This window comes from Calonectris borealis, chromosome 2 (genome assembly GCF_964195595.1).
Source record: "Calonectris borealis chromosome 2, bCalBor7.hap1.2, whole genome shotgun sequence".
Taxonomy (NCBI): Eukaryota; Metazoa; Chordata; class Aves; order Procellariiformes; family Procellariidae; genus Calonectris; species Calonectris borealis.
Window position 1 is genome coordinate 47,323,535 of NC_134313.1, and position 23,378 is coordinate 47,346,912.

A 23,378-nucleotide genomic window follows, 5' to 3' on the forward strand; every position below is an offset into this window, starting at 1 on the left:
TCTTCCAAGCTATTCATTTAGTTTATAGTCAGCGGAAGCACTTGCAGAAGACAATTCATCCTACCTGCCTTAAATTGCTAACCTTGGATGGCAGGAATCGCTGCCTGCAAAAACGTACATCTTACAGTACCAAACACACAGGAAGCCCAGACTAGTCATCCAGAAGTTGGGTAAGGCAAACTCCACCATAAGGGACTCTACATACTCTGTTGTTGTTCCTCTGCTCTATGGCATCTGCTCACAAGGAACAGAGTCACAACTGTCTGTGAAAACCTCTACTAGATTCTCCATTGGACCAATTGGACCACAAATAAGCAGCATCCAGCTGGGCATTATAGAGCACTTACTGCTCTCAGGACTCTGGTGACAGTGGTAATTCAGATCCTACCATAAGCTTGAAGAGAAAGGGAGTCTCTTTTGTTCTATTTGTACAGCACATCACACTGTGGGGACGTTGTTCAGGATCAGGGTATCCTTTTAGTCCTTTGTCGCTCCAAGCTCCAGGTCTCAGAGAACCCACACAGTCTCCGTGCAGAACATGACACAGAAAACTTACAGATCAGCAACATAAGAGACCTCACCATTTTCTCCTGTGATGAACAAAAGGTTCCACATCCAAGTAGGGAATGCATTTCAGCTTCAGGAGGGAACTGTACAGGGATGCGTTGAACAAGTCACCAACCATCTTGGCCACCATGACAGCCAGCATTATCAGTAGCAAGGACTGGACATCATTTGTAATCTCCACCTAAGCAGAAAACAGAACAAAAGACTTTCAATTTTTTTCATATACCTGGAGATGATGGCAATGGTTGCACAGGACTACCTACTTCTTTCACGAGGGAATGGGAAGCAATTCAGTCGGCTAAAAGTGGAAGGCCGCTCCCCCTCCTTTCCCAGGAATAGGTAATCAATCAACACTTCCACCAGAGAGTCTTGGCTGATGCAGTGACAGCTCCCCCTCCCGTTCCTATCAGCTTGAAGCACTGCACTTACATTAAAACTCACATCTGATTCCCATATTTCAGGTGCCTTGTGATAATTTTGAAGTATGAGAGGAGGGTAAGTAGAGATGGAATAGCCAGATTGCTTAAAATAGCTTGACATTGTGACAAATATTTAAAAATGCAAACAAATCCAAATATTTTTTCTTTCTTGCTGAGCTCAGGAGATATAAAATTGTTTTCCCATACTGCTGCTTCCTGACAGAACAAGCTCCTTGTACAAACATTGTCTTGAAGGATGCCAGAAAAGGGAACAAGAAGCTTTCAACAGAAGCCCAGCTCAGGAGATCGAGCAGCAGGAACATCATACAGTTACCATGCGGAACAAGGTTTGGCAGTACAAGGCATGGTGCAGGCATCCCTGTCCCCATGATCACAAATCTATGAAGGTGGCACTGCAGCACTGGTTGCAGAGAAACGTATGCACAAATTATGGTATCTCACCTAAAACATCTTTCCTACGTATACTTGCACTTTCTCCCTATGTAGTGAGGGTATGGTCAGATGAGTGGCATAGTATGTAGCGTGTTTTAATACTTTATCCCCCTTCCGCTCTCTGGTTTTGCCTCAGCAGTTGGACACAGCCACCGTAACAGTACTGTTAGCTCACTGCAGTGCAAAGGTAGACTGAGTTCACTCAACCTACTACTGCAAATGTCTCACAGCTGTGGTGGCAGTGACTTAAAGCACACCAATACAACTGCCTTTGAATAAAGGATTCGGAGTGTATCCTCATACACAAAGTAGGGAGTAATGTGAATGCACTTAATACCGTTTATGCCCAACTCGCAATAAAGTCAAATATTTTTCATGGTGAAAGTGACTGCACAGAAATATTCTCTTTACACTACCTTAATAAGACTTTTTAGTAAAAAATGCTATCTCCTTTCACTTCCCACTATTTCCCCTACCATTGCATCCTATTAAAAAGGGATATTCATTAGCAATTATCCTAGGATTAAATATGCAGACTTTCCTCATAACACTAAGAGGCTTTTGCGCAGAAATTTCTCTCCAATTCAGACAAAGTGAATTGCAGCACATTGCCATTTAATAGACCTCATTAGCTAGAGATTGTTAAGTACTCCAAGAATCTACATTCAAAGAATGCCAATAAACACATTTCTGCCTGATAAGCTGTAGCAAATTTATCCAGGCTTATACTTTCACCCTCCTTCTGTCTCCGTTCTGGGTTTGGAAAGATAACATCCAGGGTGATTTACAGTATATCCCAACAAGGGACTCATATGGCATGGTCAGCCATGTACGACAGGATCATGCAACTGTCCTTTCTGCTTGGACATAGCCAGAGATTTCTAATAACACCACAGCATTCTTTGAATGTCTCTTTAAACCTAGTATTCAACTGGTTTATTTAAAAACACCAGGAACATGTCAGTTGAAAGGAAAACAGCAACTGTGGGATTTTAAGAATTGCTTCATCATATTTGCCACAACTCATTCACACAGATGGAGACTCCTTTATTGTGGATTCCTTTTAAGGTTGGTTTTTTTTTTAAGTATCTTGCCATGGGGAAGTCTTCTGGAATAAAACCAGCATCAAAAATTAATATAAAAACACTCTAAAAAGCTATAAAATCATTCTAAAACTCTAAATTTAAAAACTCTTGAAACTCAAACTCTAAAAAACACTCTCAAGTCATTGCTTTAACCTATACAGAATATCTCCAGAACAGCAAGAACCAGAGCCTGGTTTTCCAGGCGCCCCTCCTTGTTTTTCATCCCATTTTATCCCTTCCTTCTACCCTCCCATCCTCTAGCAGGAACAGTCAAGCTGGCCTGACCCAGGCCCTCATCCTTTATTGTCGCAAACATTCAGCAGCGTTTTACATCTGCTATTGAGAAACTCTGAGGCTTGTGCTGATTTTCCCCAGCCCTGCAGCCCTCCTGAGTGCTGGGATCTGTGGGGGGGGTGGGGGGTGGGTGGCTCCTCGCTACAACAGCGCATCGAACGCTCGGAGCAAGTGCCTCTGGGTTCAGCGTCGGACTTCACTTCCTCCAAGAGTTAACGCCCGCCGAGCAGAGATGCTGTTTATCTTTGGCAGGCTAGTATGGCTGAGGTCATTAAAGAAAGCATGTTAAAAGCATTTTGAGCAATATCTTTTGTATGTAAGTAAATTTAAAAACTTTGGCCAAAACAGAGGTGATAAAGTTGTCCTGAACTCTCACTACAGATGGAAACTGGAGAGGCAATTTTTGAGATATGAAATTTTCTTGGAAATAGGCAATACTAGAGCAAAAACATAACACAAATCTGCAGATGACTTAGAATTCAATGATATATTTGAAGCATGAGCATCAAAAACAGATAAAATAATTTGTCAAATTTCAAGAAAACTTTGCATGAAAATTTAACCCATTATGTGACCTTAAGATAAGGTGAAGCTGTACACTAATTATAGGTCAAGTTATTTATGAAGCCCAGCCTAAAGCAAAAGTTTTACTAAAAAATTGACTTGATTTCACATCCAAGTATTTGGAGAGCTAGAGAAAACCTTATTTCCTTCTTACTGGGGGTTCTCAAGTTGTGGGAGAACATTTATTAGCTATAAAAGCACATCAAATACAAGAATAAACTCCAGAGATCAAATAAGAAATGCTGGGGAAGGGAATCGCAGCAACGAAAGATGCACGCACAAAAGATGCAGTCACTCATAAAAGAAAAAGAAAAAGCATGCCGCTCTTAGCGCCAAAGAAAAAGGAAGGATTCATCAAAACCTGCCCAAAACCTGTAGCTAAAACCTAAGTCCATTAATGACAAGGATGATGGCAGTGCAGCAGTGAAGTTCTCCTTAGGGTATCTCGATAAAAATCAAGGAAGCACAAGTAAATCCAAGAACTGTGACAGATTCAAGTCATCATATGTAAACATATGGACACACACAAACCTACACACACACATATATGTGCTCTTCGTAAAGGTTTATTAGTATTCCCTGATTAGAGAAGGGCCATCTGCTCCCTGCTGAGAGAGACAAAGTGCAGAGCCTCGGGACCCAGCTGCATGAGGAAGTTAGCGCTCGGTGAGCTTGGGTGTGAATTTACTGCGTATCAGCCACTCGGCACTAACTGCCCGTTTGGGTACCCTCGGTGCTTGGGAAGTGAACAACACCACACTTCACCTTCAAAAAGGAGCCCGCCCAACTCACAGGAAAGCGCTCTTAAAGCCAACCTGCACAAAAGCACTCTTAGTAGGTACTAGAAGCATCCACCCAGGGAATTAGTGCCAAGTAACTAGCAGGCTGTAAATTCACGCTGGAGCTCCCTGCATACTAATTCTCCCAGCAGACAGGCCCTTGTAAGCCCAGAACAGCAGCCAAGCAAGCCCAGCCACAGCCCAGCACTGCTAGGAGCCCATGTGGTCCCGGGCTGGAAGGTTATGCAGCCTCTTCTTTCTTTAAAAATACCTATCGCTTCAAACCAGTTCCTAAAGAATCCAAGAAAGGAACAAATTATACAGAACATTACAGAGGGAGAGAGAAAATAAAGGTGACAAAAGCAGAGAAAGGAAGGGGGGAAGTTGGGGGTAGCCACCAAAGCCTACAACTCTTCAGCCATTAAACGCGATGTTTCATTTATTGATATTCATTCCAAGCCTGCATTTTAGGGGCTGCTCTTTAGGATGCAATTTACTCTCTGTTCATATTGCCAGATTTTTTTTTTTCCTTTTGATCCTTCGGGTGCAGCAGCCTGTGCCAAAAATGTCTTTGCCTAGGGCACCCGTCTATGCAAAGCCAGCAGCGCTAATAGGCGCTGGAAGCACTCGGCGCTGACACTTCATACATCAGCAGCCTAGTAAATTGCACTTTTTTTTTTTTCAATATTCGCTCTATACACAAAATCTTGAAAAATGTCATTTACACACACACGCACACAGACCACAATTAATTTATTAGCACAGTTATTCAAACCTCTTTAAATATCTTCTTTGTCACCGGAGGCACTTTTCAACAACCCCCATGGTCCTGAGTTTCTCAGGCCTCCACATCATTATAATCTATTAGGCACCTTCATGTTAGCTCTGTTTTATTATATAACACATAATTATGCATTTCATTAACAGCATCACCAGGCATGGTACATCAAAGGGAAAAAGGCAGCTGCCCAGGAAATTCAAAAAGATGCAGTTTACTTAAAGCTCACTGTTAAAAACCCTCCCCCACTTTTCAATCAAATTGTGGTTAACATGTTTCAAAGGTTTTACTCCAGCTCAGAGAACAGAGTCCAAACAACCTCATTAGACGCAAGGCTGCTGATACGTTGAATATGTGTGAATATTCACTGAATAGAGGAATATTCCCTGAACCCTTGGTATTTCCAATAATGTAAAAGAAAAGATCGTCAGCCAGCTACATAGTGCAAATCAATTTTCTTTCTTCTACTGAAAACCCACTTAGCAAGAGAGCTCTCTTGCTACTTGCAGCCTACAATGACAAATGCAGAAAGAGGGCCTATCAAAATGAAAGAAAAAAAGATTTATTTTGTAGTCAAATTCATTTTTCAAGATTTGTTCAAATAGAAGAGCTGCCTGGCAAACTGAACAAAAAAAAGACAAAATCTCCTTCCTTCCCATGATATAAAGACCATCATCCTTGGTAGAAGCAAACTCTCCAAAAGAAATATTTCTGTCATTCTTTACAAGGTTACACACACTTAACTGAAAGGCCTGGAATTTGGAAAATATTTGGGAAAAAACAAGCAGCTGCTGCACAAAGATACAGACAATATGTCTGAGAGCGAGTTTAAAAAGGGGGTGGATGGTAAGGGACATGAAGTCTTGGTACTACCAGCCAAATCCAATAGTTTTGGAGTTGAGGCTGCAGCTGGCACAAAACACCAGCTCTGGGCACAGTTTCCCAGTCTCCACACCATTAGATTTTGTGGAAGAGTACACGCTCCCCCAGGAAAGCACCTTTCGTTTCTCTCACATACCACCAGAACTTCTCTCATTTGAAATTTTTGCTACTATTGATTAAAGACACCAAGAAAAAATCATTCACGGTCAACAGAACATTTCCAAAGGGTGGAGGGCTGTAGCCAGCAGAAAACTTTTGATCATTTTTTTCTTGGAGCAAATGCCAACAAGGTTGCAAGCTGATCGTTTGACGTAAAGAAGGGAAGGCGAGAACAATTCCCTATTCACAGCAGTAAAAGAGCTGTTCATGCAGCTTTCTTGAGAATAGGAGTTTATGGAAATAACGTCTCCCAGGATTAAGTTATTTGTATTGTCACAGCCATTTCAAAAACAATGCAGAGCTACATTTCAATTTCTTTAGTCTCTGGATGATGATCTGCTGGCCCTTAGCAACCTGTGTGTTGAACACTTGAGTCACTTTACTTCCTACTTAACAATGTCCTGACAAATTACAAATTGAAATGCCTTTATCATGGTCCACTATTTTCATCTGGGATTATGCCAAAAGAGGCACCTTCTTCGTGTATCGATCCAGCTGAATACTCCCTCCCTGAACTTCCATTAATCTCTCTCTTTAAAACTAAGTGAAAAATATTCCTTTCCTGTGCACTTCACCTTTAAAGAAATCCTTTATAGTCCTAGGACTACGTCCATTAACTCAACTCGCTTTAGTGTATCTCCTTATCACTCATCACCATCACTGCTGGAAATTTTTGGAAAAGTGGGATGCTGCAATACAGTAAACATAAATCTCCTAAAAAGACATGATTGTCATGCTAGCCCCGAAAAGTTATGCATTCAAGTTCCCTCACACTGCTGAAAATGATTATTTCTTGCAGCCTCAGGCACACGAAGCTGTGCATCACACTCTACAAAGGGCGGCACACCCAGCATAGGTTCACTGCGAGGACGTCCTGCCAAACCCCAGTGCCAGGAGGATTGCACAATTAGTGGGATTCTTCCTCTTCCAGAGCTCAACCCCATTAACTATTCCAGGCCTTTACAAGGAGTAGGCAGCCTCTAGCACCCTAGAGCTTAATTACTGCCAAGGCAGAGCACAAAAAAATATCTTAGCACAGGGCGCATACTTTTTCTCTTTAAGCAAAGTAGTTCTAATTAATCACACTCGTGCACTGCTTCTTAATTTACCTTAATTCGTAATGTTCAGTGAGATCTCATCCCAGTTTTCTCTGATGTGGATTTAAATATTTGTGTGAGTTTTTCTGAAGCCAACCAGCATTTTGTTGATGATTTCCTTGTTAAAAGAGAGAACAATTTTTTTCTAATTCCAAGAGCTAGTACAGCAGCAGGAGATTATTAAAGAGAACATAGAAATACCCAGCACAGCTAAGTAATCCCTGGAAACATATCAAAATCCTTTGAGCCTCAGTCCTTGGGAACTTGGATGGAAGATGCTATGCAAATATTTGATTTCTTGTTTCAGTCCCTCAAGGCCTATAAATACACCTGTTTTGACAGGTTGTGGCAATGGATGCAAGTGATATCGGAAACATTATAGGTGATAGCAGCGACTCTTGCCAAGATCCCCTGGAAAGATATCTATCAGTGATTTTTTTGTAATCTGGCTCTTTATCTTACGTACATAGCAGACACCAAACCCTGAAAGGAGGTTTCAAAGCCATCTAAATCTGTGTCTCAGGAAGGTAACACTGGTGCGTGTTGAGTCAAGTGAACCTTCTATTAATAAAAATAGCAGCATTGTGTATCTGTGTCGCTGAATATGCCTAAACATTCAGCAGGCTCACGTATTAAATCTTTTCAAAACAAGCACTGTACTGTATAATAACCCAGCTAAGCAACCTTGTACTTTTTTAACCCACACTATTGCAGAATTCTTTAAATTACGATTCATGAGCATTTTTTTAAATAAGATAGACAACTGCAGTGAATCTCTGTCATATTTAAGCGATGCTAAAACCAACATCTCCAGAATACCACGATTCTTATGGCCCCAGCTCCTGAGGTCTAGAAAAGGCTGGGGAAAAAAGAGCCCTGCGACTACAGACAGCTGCAGACTGGACAGTGGATTTACTGAGGCTATTTGATGAACGCTCTACGCCACGGGCTGCAAACTTCATTTCAGCTTTAACTTCAGTAGGAAATTAAACCTTAAATATTTACAAAAATTTACAAAAACTTGTTGTTCTCATAACGAGCATAGGTATTCATTCACTCAGCCTCCAGTTTCTTAAAGAAGTGCATTACGAAATCTGAGGTCCTGAAACCGTTCCCCATCCCCTTCTCTGTGAGAGTACGGTTTCACTTATTTCATTTTCCAGACAAGCTACTGCCAAAAAACACACGGTGCTCTTCCCCTGGTTGGAGCAAATTCAACAGAAAATAGTAGGACTGAATGTATTATTATGCATTGTTACTCCAATTATTTTGGAATTAATTTGAGTAAGACTAGGATCAGTACAACTCTGCATCTCCCCTTCTTTGTAAAAAGCTGACATCACTTGCAATCAGGTTCCGAAATAACGTTAAATATACCATTCGAACACACCGGGCTCCTCCTGACAGTGTAAGCAGAGCGACCACTTACCCTGTTAGGAATAACTGTAGGCTTGGAGATTTTGAAAAATTGTTTTGACTAGGGTTTAAACTCTTCATTAGAAAAAAAATCAGGCAGCTTAGTAACAGAAAATTAGGCCCTGTCAAAACAACTTCTGTGAACCATCTCAGGTGTAATCAAAAACGTTAAGTGAGCCCTAAAGTATTTAAGTGTGACAGGCTGATGCATTAAACAGCCTAGCACTGGGAAGAACCTGCCAAATGAGTTTCCATATAATTAAGCACTTCCTCTGCCTGCTTTGAAGGAAACACGATGTGAAAAATTTTGAATACTACACATTTGTCCCAGCTTCTGCAAAAAATTTTCCTTTCCCCACCAAAATCAGGTGGAAAATCAACCATGTGGCATTCTCTCCTGGGGAGTTAAAATGAAGACTGGCCACGCGGAGAATCCTGACCAAAGCTAAATTTGGTATTGAGTAACCCTGCTGGAGTAACTGTACTGAACTATTTTTAATCATCTAAAGACAGAAGAATTTGAACCTGACTGTTGAGTGGGCACATACGCCTTCCTGCCCTTCTGGTAAGGACTCCATAGTACGTGCCTCATTAACCAGCAGTGCAAAAAATCCAGATCCAGAGCACGTACACATGTACTCATTCTAAAGCGAGGGTCAAAATCTTCTCTCATCTACAGCAATGTAGCACCACAGATGCTGACATGACCTGTCATAAGCCTCTATTACTTTCTCACACAGGAGTGGCTCTCCCGACAGGCAGCTGTGTGCTCCTTATCATTTTCTCTCCAGAGCACCGGGCTAGGTTTGCCGCAGGCGCCCAATCTCCCTTTCACGCCCTTCCGTCTTGAGCAAGTCAGAGGAAGGCACGATCAGAGATCTTCCAAGGTCTGTGCTGCCAAAGTGCGCCGTGAGGATGTATTCATTTTTTACAGTCAGTTCTTTCCCTTGTCTTTGTCTGTTCCCTCCTGAGTATTGCTTACACTCTGTTAAACAAGGAGGAGAAAGGGAAAAGTATGACCCAAGCCTTACAAATAAATTCTCTTTTCTTTGAACAAGGGTCAAGCTGAGGAAGAGCCTGAGATGGGAGCGGTATAACCAGAGCAACCTGAGGTCAGTCTTCATGCTATATGGTCTGAAGCACCAGACAAGTCCACTCCAGCTATCTCCACAGCTGTGCAACTTTGTCCTTTCTAAAGCCAGGCACTGGTGTTTCACAAGTTGCACCAGCAACTGCAGAAGTCACCTGCTGCAGCATAACTCACCAGTGGACAACAACCTGGGTGGCCACTGCCGGTTTGGGGTGTTGGTGGGTTTTTTTTTAGAGATGCAAAAAAGCAGCTCAGGTCTGGCTCTGCAACTTGCCTGAGACACAGCCATTAGGCATTCAAGAGTTTTTCCGTCATCACTCTTTCATATTTCAAAATAAGAGAAGAGCCATCATTAGTACAGGTCCCACTGGCTACCATTTATGCTCCTCTTTTCTGCAATGCTTCTACTTTTCCATATGCTTTCATGGCTTCCCCTCGGTGCCCGCCTCCATTCCGTCTTGCTCACGACAGCAGAACACCTCTCACCAGCGTTCACCGCCACCACCATGTGTGTCCTGGACCCAGTCTTATTCCTCTTCCAAAAAACCAGGGAAAACGTTGAAACTGCAACAACAAAACGCGTTGTTTTGCCCATCTTGAGCAGAGGAGAGGCCGTGCCCCTCCTTAGGGATTTGCCTCTCTCAGGACCTACAGTAGGAGCCTTCTTCAGAGGATGAACAGACCATGTTCAGCCCAGCAGCTGCTGGGTTTTGTAACCACTTGCTCCTGTTTCAGCTGGGTCCAATAATCAAACAGGGATTTCTGGCCCCAAGCCCCCATTCATTAGAGCACCCGGTTACATGGGGGTTTTAATTCAAGATGATAATAAACCCCTCAGGCTGGAAAAAAAGAGATAGGCTTATTGTGGTAGCTTTTGTCCCAGAGATAAATCATTTTCTCAAAATTTGGAAAAAACACTATTGGCAGCATTCTGAAGGTTTAAAAGTTAAAAATATAACAAAACTTAATGGTTTCAGATGCTTTTCGTGACAATGTAACTGAAAAATGTCTTTAATTTGGAAACAAATTAAATTTGGCAAAGAATTAGTACAAAAGACAGCCCAATTGCATTTTGTAATTTGAAAAAAATTAAAAACAGATAAGATACTGTGAATTAAAAATAACTTCTGCACATTAAATTCTCATGAACTTTCATTAAGGTTTGTATTACATGTCCCAAATGTACAATTGTATGTTGTAATACACTAGATCGCTTTATTTATAAAATACCTTCAAAGCTACTGAAAGCTAGAGCCAGAAAAATGACTATATACAAATGTTATCTTCTCGCATTACAACTTCATTTCCAATGTGTGTATTTAAAACAGAGATGCAGTCTCAATTTCAATATTTCAGATGCACAACTGAACTTTCTAAAAGTTCAATGCCAATTGAATCCATGTACAACTCAGTTATGTCTGTTTATTTTACTGATAAAAATAAGTGCCAAAGCTGAAACAGCTATATTAGAGATAAAGCTGGATTCTCTTCTAATTTGTGAATTACCTACAGACTAACCAACTGTCCCATAGTTGCAGTTCTTCTTTACAGATGATGAATGAATAAATCAGAGGGGACTTGTTCTGACTTTCTTGGGCTGGGTTCACAAGGCTACCATCCAGAAAGAAAAAGGGTTTTCTTTCGTTTTTCCCTACAAGCATACATTTCTTATGGAATGTTCCAGTGACTTGACAAATTGTTTATCATCCCTATAGAGCAGTATTTTTTAGGTTAAAACCCGAAAAAGCTTTCATTTGGAATGCTATTTTGGTGTCTCTTGAGAATTTTAAGCTTGGATTTGGCTTGGCCTCTCAGATTAAACTACGTCTCCCACGATGCATCGTGTATTGCCCCCTCCTTCCTCCAACATACCAAGGAAGTCTCTTTGGTGTTTCATGGGAAATATTTTATTCCTTACAGAAAAATGCTAACATGAAACAACAAAGCTTATAGCAGGACATTTTAAATATTTTTTCTTTATTTCTGTTTTTCAGATATTCAGCTTTTTGATGAAATGTCCAAGGTTTTTGTAAAAACAAATCTGAGGGCCTCATTTTCAGTCAAAAATAGAGTAGAAGGGAATTTTTTAAAATCATTCTAACCAGGGTGGTGCTGAAAAAACAAGCTATTGCAGACTTCCATGTTTATAGTCACTCCCACCACAAAGCTAGGCACTGAAGAACATTTTGCTGTATTTGACCATAAGATCATATTGATCTTATTTGACCATGAGATTTTTCACGTAAACAAGAAATTCATGTATTTCAAATCAGCCTGTTCACCTGCTTGCTGGTACGCCAAAAGCATACTCAGCACTCAGAGAAGTTTTCTCCTCACACCTCAGCAAACTATGATCCTTACCAAGGAAAGGATCGCACTTTGGATGGCATTACGAGTTCGGAAGGGAACTCCCTTCTCTTCAACTAGTCAGACGCTACACTACACTTTATGTGCCGAAAACAAGACTGGTTTCTTTTAAGACCAGAAAAACTGATTAATTTGACATCTTGCAAAATATCCTGCTTCCTGTAGTTACTCATGCCATAGAGTTACTCTGCCCTGAAGAGCTGTCATGGACCCAAATCCAATAGCCTCCATCTTCTGAAGCCCACAGCACGACAGTGCCACAGCTCTTGAGCCCCATCACTTCGGGATCAGCTGCTCCTCTGTTCTGGAAGAGCATAAGGGCACTGGTACACAAGCCCAGATTCGTGCCAGCACTCATTTTGTGCGTTTAATAATTTACCAAAAAAAAAGTAAGACAAACTAGGTGGAAACTATGCATTACAGAAAGGCACCTGCACTGTAGTTGGTGTTTTAAAGTCAGCTTTTTAAAGGGTATTTTTATTGTTCCCTTCTCTTACTAGAGCAAGACCCAAGAAGACTGCAAGTAGATGAACAAGTCTCACATAAGGCACAGTTTGCACCTCTAAGTCCTCCAGCTCTCCAGGGGCACCTCCTTGAGTAACATCCAGCTCCCTTTGCAGGCTCTCCTCCTTGCCTACACAACAGTCCCGGGCACTCATAAACCAGAGGGGGACAAACCCCGGAGAACAGCCAAAACAAGACAACCATTTTGTACCGTGAGCTGCTTCCCAGCTCAAGGAGCAGAAGGGAAGAGAGAAAAGCGGGAGGTCCGGGTGGCAGAAACAGCCCCCACCCAAAGAGAGGTGGAGGCCGCCCAAGACAAACGGACACTGCTGTTTCGCATGACGAGGAGCACATGCACCACCAGAGCCATCCTCCCTCCCTTCTCAGGGACACCTTACCCTGCTAGCAGCCAAGTAAAACGGCGACAGGTAACGGGGGGCAGCAGGCAGGCTATTCACCAGGCAGCCCAGCATTTCTACTAAAACACTGTCTCTGCTTCTAAATGTTTTAAGATCTTGCAAAAAAAAAAAAAAGCAGCATGTAAGTTAATTATATGCCCCCAAAAATCACTCAAAAGAGCACAGTATTAACAATTTGCAGAGGTGAGCAGGGGAAATTCAGAGAAATGCTACCAGGTACCAACCAAGACCCAAATACGGCTGCTGGCAATCCAGTCCATGGCTCTCCAGCACCACAGAGGAGGAAGCTGAAGTGAAAAATAACACAGTCCGACTACTCCCAGCATGTTGAAAGGCACAGCTATATACAGACTTTTTCTGGCATCCCATTAGACAAGAAGAAATCCTAGAATTTACACCCATTAACATTTACATTTAGTCCAAGCACGATACATATCAAAATTTTGTTGCCTAGTTAATGTACGGTTTATCCATCTTCACCTGTAGAATAGAGCTGTCACCCATTAGATGAGGCCTCACTCAGGAGAAATTTGATTTAAATCAAGGAGAATTCCTGCCCCTTTCCCCAATGGTCTCTCTAGCAGCAACACAGACAAGCAATGCCATGAGCAGCCAGGATTGTTTTCACTCTTCGGTCTTCAAGCACCAGCTATGTGATATTATCTGACACCTCCACGCAACAAGGAAAGATTCAGAATTTATATATGTTTTAGCATTTTCAAAACCATCCTTCCTGCTTGCATCTTCATTACTGAAAATGGTTCAAAATGCAGCATCTTGCGTCCTACAACCACTGAGCAACACGGCGCTCTTGTGAAAACTTGCACTGGATACCAGGCAGATTTTACACGTATTTTAGAAGTCTTGTGCTCATTATTCAAACATCTTATATCACCATTCTGCTCTTCTTATAACTTCCCTCTAGTTAGTTGGATTGGTGGTTGTCTGTGCTGTATTCTCACATCACGTCTGTAAAACAAGATGTGTCTCTTCTATCTACAGTAAGTGCCCACAGCTTAAAAGGATCTACTTAAATTTCTTGTGAAAGAACTTAAGCTTCTTGAGAGTTGCTTTCTCATAGGATGTGAGAAGGGCAGCCACAGAATTTGCAACAATACATCCTGCCTATAATTTGAGGTAAGCACATTTTGCATAAATTAGAAGTACTGAAGAAATACAGAGAGAGGGGAGAGGTTAGGGTTTAATTGTTACTATCTGCTGATACAGCTATTTTACTGCACTTATTCAAGATCACCTGTAACACTGCTGTGAAGCATGTCAAAAGTACACATTACAACTGAGGTATCCAAATTATGCAAAAAATAAATGTTCATTTTCGTTTCTTAATGGAATGTGTATAACAGATATACCAAATTTCCTAACTGTAGGACAGTGGTCACTTACAGCAGTGTAGGTTATTATATACAGTGCTCTGCCAGTGTGCCTGTCTTGATGGAGGCATCAAAGAACAGAAAGCACAAACCAACCTCATCTCTGAGCATTCAATACTGTCTTATGAATCAGATGATTTTACATACAGCTTGTTATTTCTGCTGTATTGCAGACTCAGACAGACATCAACAAGCAACTTTTCATAATACTCTGAACCCCCTTCAGATGGTCATTTTATTTCAGTGCCAACACCGTGCCCATTAGCACAAGCCACTCATTCACAGCAGCCACACCCACCATTAGCAAAAGACTCAAGGACAGACCTTAGGTGATTTAAGCCCCTATGGAGATTTCCCTTTGGTTTATATAACGACATTGTATTTCCCCTTCCAAATCCTAAGGAATACTCTATTTCTCCTTTAGTCTACATCTGTCAGAAGCTCGATATTTCAGTGTTTCATACACAGAGGAGGGTTTTGAGTCTTAACCTTTTCAGAATTAATTGCATTCCCCATATCCATCAGAAGAGATTTCTTGGAGAAATCAATTAGGCCAATAAACTGATATACTGCTTTAATTCTGTTTTAACAGAACAGGCAAGAAAGGGAGAGAGTCGGGGCTATTTTCTGTCCTGAGTAATAGAAAAAAAGACAACTCGGGACAAAGGATCCAAATCTGTGTAAATCAAGCTTCCCTCAGCTTTCACACAGGGGCATCACCAGTACTGGACAAGAACACTAATCCTAGGCTAGCCCAGTGCCACCTTTCCTCTTTAACCCTTGCACGGCAGTGTTATTGAGAGGTAAAAACACAAAAGGAATGAAAAAATACAGAATGACCCAGAGACAAAACACACTGTAGGAAGATGCTATTCCTCTTCCCACATCTACAGCACCCTGAGGCCAGCAAGCTCAGGACACATGACACTTAAAAAGACATGGGAGGCAGAAGGCTGCAGGAGGGCAAGTCATAAGGCTGGTCCTTGTGCTCGCCAAGGAAAATGTCACCACGTCTACTGTTTGCCGCAAATTGCTGAGGATGAGGGTCAAGTGTCAGCATGGGGGGTAGAAAGAGGTAGCCAAGAAAGAAGAGGTGGGCAGATGCCTGTGGGGTCTGCCATGAGAAAAAAAAAAAAAGAAAAGCATCTTACAAACCTGTTCGCTACAAGTCCCACATTCATAACTGTTTCCAAATGGAAGGCTGTGTGAAAAGCCAAAGCAAACATTCTCAATTCTTTTTGAACCCATCAGACAATATAGGAAAAATATGTGCATTTTATGGTTTGAGGGCACAACCTTTTAATTATGTTTTTGCATTGTCATGTCCAAGACCTTTTTTCTCCTCAAAAATTAATATTTCCTCAAGCAATGCAGCTATTTATCTTGGATGAACATGAATTGAAACACAATCTGCCTCTACAGAGAGAGGCACAGAAGAGTTATAACATGACACCTAGGGGAATTCAGAACACATTACAATGCAATCCTCATCATTTTTCTAGTGCCTTTTCAACTGAGTTTCCTACAGTTCCCTTAACAGTTTCCAGCTATTGTTTTGCATATGCCGTACATGTATGCTCACAGAGGCACTTGGTACAAAAAACAACAAGTGCAGGTAATGGGGAAAGCAGGGAGAAATTGAAGCAAATAAAATGTAGGCTGCTTCTCTCTACTGGAGCCGAGTGAAACACAGTTCTGTCACCCAAGACCAGCAAGTGTTCCCGCACATAATCACCTCTCGCTTCTCTGAGATGAAGCACAGCCTTCTGAGCACAAAGCTAAGGAAGATGTCAATCAACTGCTTTTGCCACTAAGGACTTGTATCTGCAGCAAGACCATAAAGTAATGGTTTACAAATGATGCTTAAATTAAAACGTATTGAGCCATTGCAAGAAAATGCAGGCCTACTTTGGAAAAGACATTACATTTAGTGGTAATTGGGGCTCTCACAAAACTTACACCTAGTGTTCAGGCACCAACTTTCCCCAACTTCAGGTCTTACAGACTTAGTAGCTGGCCAACAAATCATACAGTAACTTCCAAAAGATGCATAACAGCGATAATAGAAGCAAAAATACCAGAGTGCATTTGTACTTAACGGATAAGTAAGTGCTAAAGTACCAAGAGGACACTGAAGGAGGAATGTTTCCATAATCAATCAGTCTAATTATTATTTCACAATAAAGAAGTTTTTATGCACATACAACATCTTTCAAGCTAAAACATCAAAAAAATGCTTCCTACACAATTTACAAAACCTATCACTAAAATGAACCCGATTTGGAGCGAGTGCCGGTAAAAATCTACTTTATCAAACACTGCGCAACAGCGTACTAGGAGGGAAAATCCTGGCTTGGTCACTCCGGGTGAATTCTGACATCTGCAAAGATTTCAGTGATATCCTTTTGGGCAAAGCCAGCCGAGCAGCCAAGACTAAGTTTAGTCATGGGTGAAATTTCCGCACACAGTTACACTCATAGGACCTGAATGTCCTGTCGTGGAAGGGTGAAAACTTCCCCCTTGTGACCTCAACATCACTTCTCTGTTGACTAAGCTGAATTCCAGCTGCGCCTTACAACTCACCGTCCCCAGGTGTTGCAACTGGGGAGAGTAAAGAACATCCTCTCCAATTACAATAGTATTATTTGCAAATCCTTTAGCTTTCAGAGGTTTGCCTGGAAAGTATTGTAGCGCAGACTCAAAATGTTCTGTTATAAAAGGAGGGGGGCAGGAAACAGAAATATGAAATGTGTTCCAAGTGAACCTTATAATTTTGAAATCTATGAGGCATAAATTTACCAGAGAGACCTGGGAGGCATGCCATTGCATCACTGGCCTATACTACTTCAAATCCTTCACTTACTCCATCCAGAAGCTCATATTCAGCCTCAACATAAAAAGGTGCATTGCGCAAGGCCCTCAGCCCCCACAGAAGTCAATTCACAAGACAAGCAGTGTGATGTACTATTTTTTTGTAATTCAGAAGAAACAAAAGATGGTATATTCTGTTTTCTTGTTTGTAAACCACTGATGCCATTATCGTTTCTGTAACCCCCAAAAATTTAAAAAATAGGACAACAGGTAGTCAGATTTCTCAGTCAAAGTGTTATTTCTAAAGCAAAAAGCTCAACTCAACCTTGGCCACTCAAATACCTGAAAACTTAACATACTTACCATTATCACAGTGAGGGAGATGGTTAGTCTTGACACACCACTGAAAAAGGAGGCAGCTCCAATAGCAGCAAAGAGACCTGGATCAATCCATGCTCCGTATTCATTAGTTTGAACACCAAAAATGGAAACAAGGATCAAACCGATTATCCTGCCATACAAAGCTCCTGTGTACCTGTATGCAAGAAGAAAAAGAGCAATAATAGTGTTTTCTAGAAATGCTTCTAATATTCTGCTGATCCCAGATTAATTTTGTCAACTTCTGTAGCGACTCCTTCCCCAAGAAAGGCTCTAGCATCCTTCCTTAGTATAAGCCTTTACTTAGTGCCAGTCACGAGCATGAAACTGCCAGATTTACCGTACTTTGAAGAAAAAGGACTATCGCCATGTCTGTCTTAACGTCTTTCAAAGCCAAATGAGAACGAACCTTACAGAAATAGAGTCAAAAGTACAGGTCACAGATATACACATGGGGGATATTTCAGATAAAAAGCCCGCACTTCTAGAGTTCCAGCCTTATATAATTTCTTAAAATTAAGTCTACCTGTGCCCCATAAACCTGGCAAGTAAAATATTACAGCCATATAACAAATGGGCAAAATGGAGTAATAGGTATTAATGACCTGCCCAAAGCTAACCATAAAGGAATGAAGCTGTGAAAAGAATGCAGGAGTCCTCAAACCAACCATATGTTACACTGAAGAGCAAAAACAAAATTTAGCACAGTTGGGCACGTAATTGCTGGTGTGATACACAGCATTTCATTTCATTTCATATGCAAGGAATTAAATATATAGATTCAAGCATCAGCCAATGAACTGGATTTGTACAGACACTCACCTTCCAGAAATGGTGAATTATTATTATTTATACAATAGCCATATATATGATATATATTATCTGATTTGGGGAGCATCATCTTGCACCATTACGCAACTTTTTCCCATTTATTCATGCAATCGATTCATTTTATTGATGGATGGAGTTCTTCTATTTCTAGACTGGTCATAAAAATTATGTTATCGGGTCAGAAACACGGATGCTGGCTGACAGACTTGACTATCTATATCTATTCAGCCAAGTATGCCATGTTTCAGCAAACACTGTGTATTACAAATTGATTTAGACAACAGTTTGGGGAGGGTAGGAGGCGAATATTCGGGGCAGGGCAAAGGCAGAAGGTTGTACACACAACTATTTCTTTTTAGAATTTTTTCGGTATTTGAATTGCATTATGCTGGTTACCCACTCTCCAGCCATGACTCCTTGCTTGCTGAACATTAAACCTCTCAACATTACTGTAAGAACTTTGCTCTAGTCTATCACAGCTTTCTAAAAAGTACAACAAAAGACCTAACTACAGTTTTCTCCAAAGTCTAGGGTGTTGATGTCCAAGATTAAGATTCAGGCTATTATGTGCATAAGAAACAGATGAAAAGTCTGGATCTGAACCCGTATTTCTACAGTTACAGAGAGGGAGCCAGCAGCCGAGACTCTCTCTGGGTCCCCAAAGGATTCAAATGATCTATACTTGGAAAGAACACAGTTTTGGCTATCGTCCTTCCACAGCTATTCTCAGATGATTTTTCTTCATTCTTTTCCACAATTTTAGCATCTCTTTCCAAGCAAACCATCCTGTTCCACCTATATAACCTCCTCCAAGCAATTATAGCTTTGCTATTGCCAAGCTTTCAGCTTACAATTCAGATTGTTGCTACTCAACACAGGCCTTTTGTACAGGAAGCTCAAACCAAGAGGGGTGAAGCTTACAGCATAGGAATAACCAGGCCACTGGCAACAGCAGAGCCTGCCGTCCAACAGCTGAGGATGAAATAAAATGCCAAAGCAGTGCAGAGGGATGTGTATCCAAATTCTTCATGAGTCCCACGTTTAAAAAGATACGTGATCCCTTGCTTCCCATTTTCAACTAGAAGCGCAGCAGCTGCAACACAGAAGAAAAGATGTGGAGAGATACAAAACGTTAAAAGGATTCTTTACAAAAATACAGTTTGTAGTAGTTCTCATTTGCCTAAACCTGATAAAAAAATCAGCAAAGTACATAGGTCAGTTAATTGGAGTTTACGTGACAGTTTCAGCATCAAGGGCACTTGCAGGAAAACACGGAACATTTGTTCTTTCCAGTCTGGTCTGTGTCCAGTTAATCTTGATCTAAACAAGGAGAAACTGCAGTCATTTAAACCAAAGAAAGACAACTGTACTATTTCAGCAGGGCTCTTTCCCCATTCCTTTTAGAAGTAATAACTCAGGAACTTCCCAGCATATTTGGCTCAAATATGGAATTTAGTTCTGATATATCCCTCAAAAGGGAGCACTACATTACGTTATGAGTAAATACACTTGGATATCACCTCAAGTTACATAAACTCATTTTGTTCCCAGGTATCAATCACTTAGCTTCCCTTACCTTGATTGAAGGTTTGATTAGAATATCTGACTCCATCTGGACCAATCCATGTGCTTGACGAACAGCTGTATTCTGAAATTTCCCTCTTGAACTGCTTTATGCTTAAATATTAAAAACAACAAAAAAATGTATTAAATGGATAAATATAAATTACCTTAGTGCCTGTACAGAATGTGTCTGTTAGAGATAAATTTTACACAAAAAGCCTACTTTCCCTTACATCTCCCAATTAAGTTGCTTTATTAACTAATAAACCTAGTTTACTAGATCAGTTTATTAATTATTCCACTAAACTAGTAAGTCTGGTTTATTAATGCTCATATTCCTCAGCATAAACTTTCTGCTGCTGAAAACCAAAATTTCCAAAACCGGGAATCACATTACACTGCCTAAAACCAGAAAGCAGGAAAAAAAATGTGATTAAAATGCCCAGCCTGGCCTTAATCTCCTTGTCCACACATGTCATTGTAACTCTATAAAACAGGATCAGCAGACTAAAAATTTATCATTCCTGATGAACCCTTCAGTGGGTAAGCACAGCATCCCAAGCTGACAGGTGCATTTGCAATTACAAAGCTTTGCACAGGAGAGCACCATGGAGAGCTGAAAGGACTTAGAGGTTTCCTCTTCCACAGCAGCACAGGCTATACCCAAACCACACCTAAAAGATGTTTGTGCAAGACGTTCTTAAGGCTCCCCTTCAGTAAATACTGGCACCAGTTATTTCAACATCTTGCAACATAGACTGCCGGTTATCATGCTGACCATGACCAGCCTTTCCGTACAGCACTACTATTCCTGGACACTTTCTCAATCTCTGTCATCTGGAGCAATTGCACTCTCCAAGCAGGTACGACTTCTTTCTTCCAGTTTGGAAAGCATCCAGCATGTTTTGGACATCACCACAACCTAAACAGTAACAATATGAACTCTGTTTCTGGAACAAAGAGCAGGAGATCTGTGGTATTTGACCCACCTGATCCCTGCTCAAAACTACAAGGAAAACTTAAAATGCAGCCAACATCTAGTGCAAGAAAATTTCTTCCAGACCCCAGATTGGCAACCAAAGGAACACAAGATACTTCCCAATCTTGTATTTGCTTTTTACGTTAATCCAACCACTCAAACAAGAATATATTCCAAATTCATAATGGTCAATAAAAAATAAAAAACTTATTTACTCTATCCTGCTTTAGAAATCATATGATTGTGTAACCCACTTATAGCAAAGCCTCAAGTTCTATACAAACATCTTGATTACCAGTAAAGGAGTGCACACACAAAAAGCAGCACATCTGAGAGGCAATTTGAAGCTTGCAGCAATGCCAAAATACAGAGAGAGAAACAACAGAAGAAAGTTTTTTTACAATTGAAATACATGGTTGAGCAAGAAGAACAAAGCACAGAGAATGGAGATGTAGGACTTGTTTACACACAGGGTTTTGTACCACTAACTCTTTCCATTTGAGATCAGTATACGTAGTAGAGACAGATTCCTCCCCGGTGCCAATGGGAGGCCAGCCCTGCCACACCGCATGCTGCAGGAATACACGTGCTGTGCCCAGACCTGCTAATGGAAGAAGGCCATCGCTTCTTTACCTCCTTCTCCTGCCTCCCCACGATCTTCTATTCCTCCTTCTCCTAGGATTATCAAGGCCTGCTGGAAGTGCTACTAAACGCTAATGAAAGCACTGTTCCAGTATAAATTTATGAGGATAAGCTATGCTAGAAGGAAGCGCCGTCATACTGGCATAGCCACATACAGCCCCATCTGGAGCTGCAGCTCTTGTACTGTCGTGGTTTAAAAGAAAAAACATACACTTCACCAAGTTCGATCAGCGCAAAAGACAAAACTAAGCATCTTACAATTTTTTTGTGTATGGTTCTTGTTGGATATCTTAAAGTGGCAAGGGTGCCTGTTAGTAACCTGTTGGATCTTCAAAGGTGAATGATATTTACCTGCCTCTGGAGCACTGACTAAGAATTACGCTAAATGAGCCAAATCTAAATGATCCTAATTAAAATCTCACAACTGCAATCATAATTCCCTTTTTAAATTTCTAAGAACAGGAGAACAGTGAGCAAGCTTCTTTTCCAGATTTAGTCTTGTACCTTATTACAAGCTTACTAGAGGCTTCATCACTACCTTCAGCATATGCATGGCCTTGCAAAGTCCATGGCAATGTGGTGCTTAATTCCCTTCAGATCTACTCATTTTCAACAGGATGTACTCTTTATAACTTGTAGCCACACCAAATGAAAAATTGCTACGAAGACCGTTTAGCCTCTAGGTTGGATCAGCCTGACTATTTTTGATTCAGAGGCAGACAAAAAAAGCCATGAAATTATCGTGGTTTCAGATGTTTTTTCTTTAGAACAAAAATAGTTTTGTTTTGAAAAATAATGTTTTGCAAGTATTTAGTCCTTAAAATAAAAAAGGATGTCAGGGTGAGGAAAAAGGTTTTTCCTGTAGCAATCCAAATAGCCGTAGTCACCAAGTCCTGGTACTAAGTGACAAAGTTTGGTTTTATAAAGAATATGCACATACATATTGAACTGAACCAGGTATTGCAAGTCAAATGGCAGTCTAGAATTGGTGGCAAGAATGGGAAAGTATATCTGCTTTCTATATATTTAGATAAGCTGTTCAAAGTCCAGTCACCTGTGGCAACTTATTCAGTATTTACAGTTTGTATTATGCAATGTAGACAACTCTGCCCACTTGGAAGGAGGAATTCATAAATTTTACAAATTTATGAATTTGTGAAATCAAGCTGTCATTTAACCTCTATCTGAGCAATTCTTTTTCTACTTCTTCTGGATTCCTCATAGGTATTTCTCAAGAAAGACACTTGAACTGCAAAACCTGTATCAGATGGATCTCTTCAACTGTATCACCCTAGCCATTCAGCCACATATTCCCTGCCTCTTTATTAACACAATATTTGTCATTTTAAGTCCCCAGATTACAGTTTGTGCTGTAGTGGCCTGCGCCTGTGATGTGTTACCTATTGGTGTTCTCATATAGGTGACTGATCAAATCATGTCCCTCCGCCAATAGTAGCTGACTGAAGCTGAGAATAACAAACGTTTTTCATCACTTTCCAGTTCCGACCTTCCAGTTAAAGCACAGCCTGTTTCCTATAGGCTTATATACCAATATATAAGGCCTATATACCTTCTAAATCAAAATTAGGATTCTAAATTGAAAAAGTGCTTGCGTGATATATAACAACCACATTTCAGGCTCTTTTCATTTTTTAACTTCCTTTTGCTTCTTTCTTTCTTTCTCCTTTTTTTTTCTCTTTAATTTGACATGATGGCAAATGCCTCTCGCTGGAAAAGTTTAAGTGTGATTAAATTTCAGTGATTAAAAGATTAAGTGTGATTCTTGTCTCTACATGAATTCATTTTAAACATTCAGTTCTGATGCATCTTTGAATTTTTCCATCCCGAATCCTTGTAACAACTAACTGGGAGAAATGGTTAATAATTGTATTTTCATAGATATGCTCCTG

At 40.7% G+C, this 23,378-nt stretch overlaps 1 protein-coding gene across 1 annotated transcript in view; it reads right to left on the bottom strand.

Moving 5' to 3' along the window:
* LOC142078253 (chloride channel protein C-like) overlaps positions 1–23,378 on the bottom strand; it is a gene marked incomplete at its 5' end in the record, with an annotated part of 79,400 nt that overhangs the window by 35,910 nt on the left and 20,112 nt on the right. Inside the window, 4 exon segments of the mRNA XM_075140708.1 lie at positions 582–748; positions 17,439–17,610; positions 19,206–19,377; positions 19,861–19,961. Coding sequence (XP_074996809.1) covers positions 582–748; positions 17,439–17,610; positions 19,206–19,377; positions 19,861–19,961 — 612 coding nt within the window.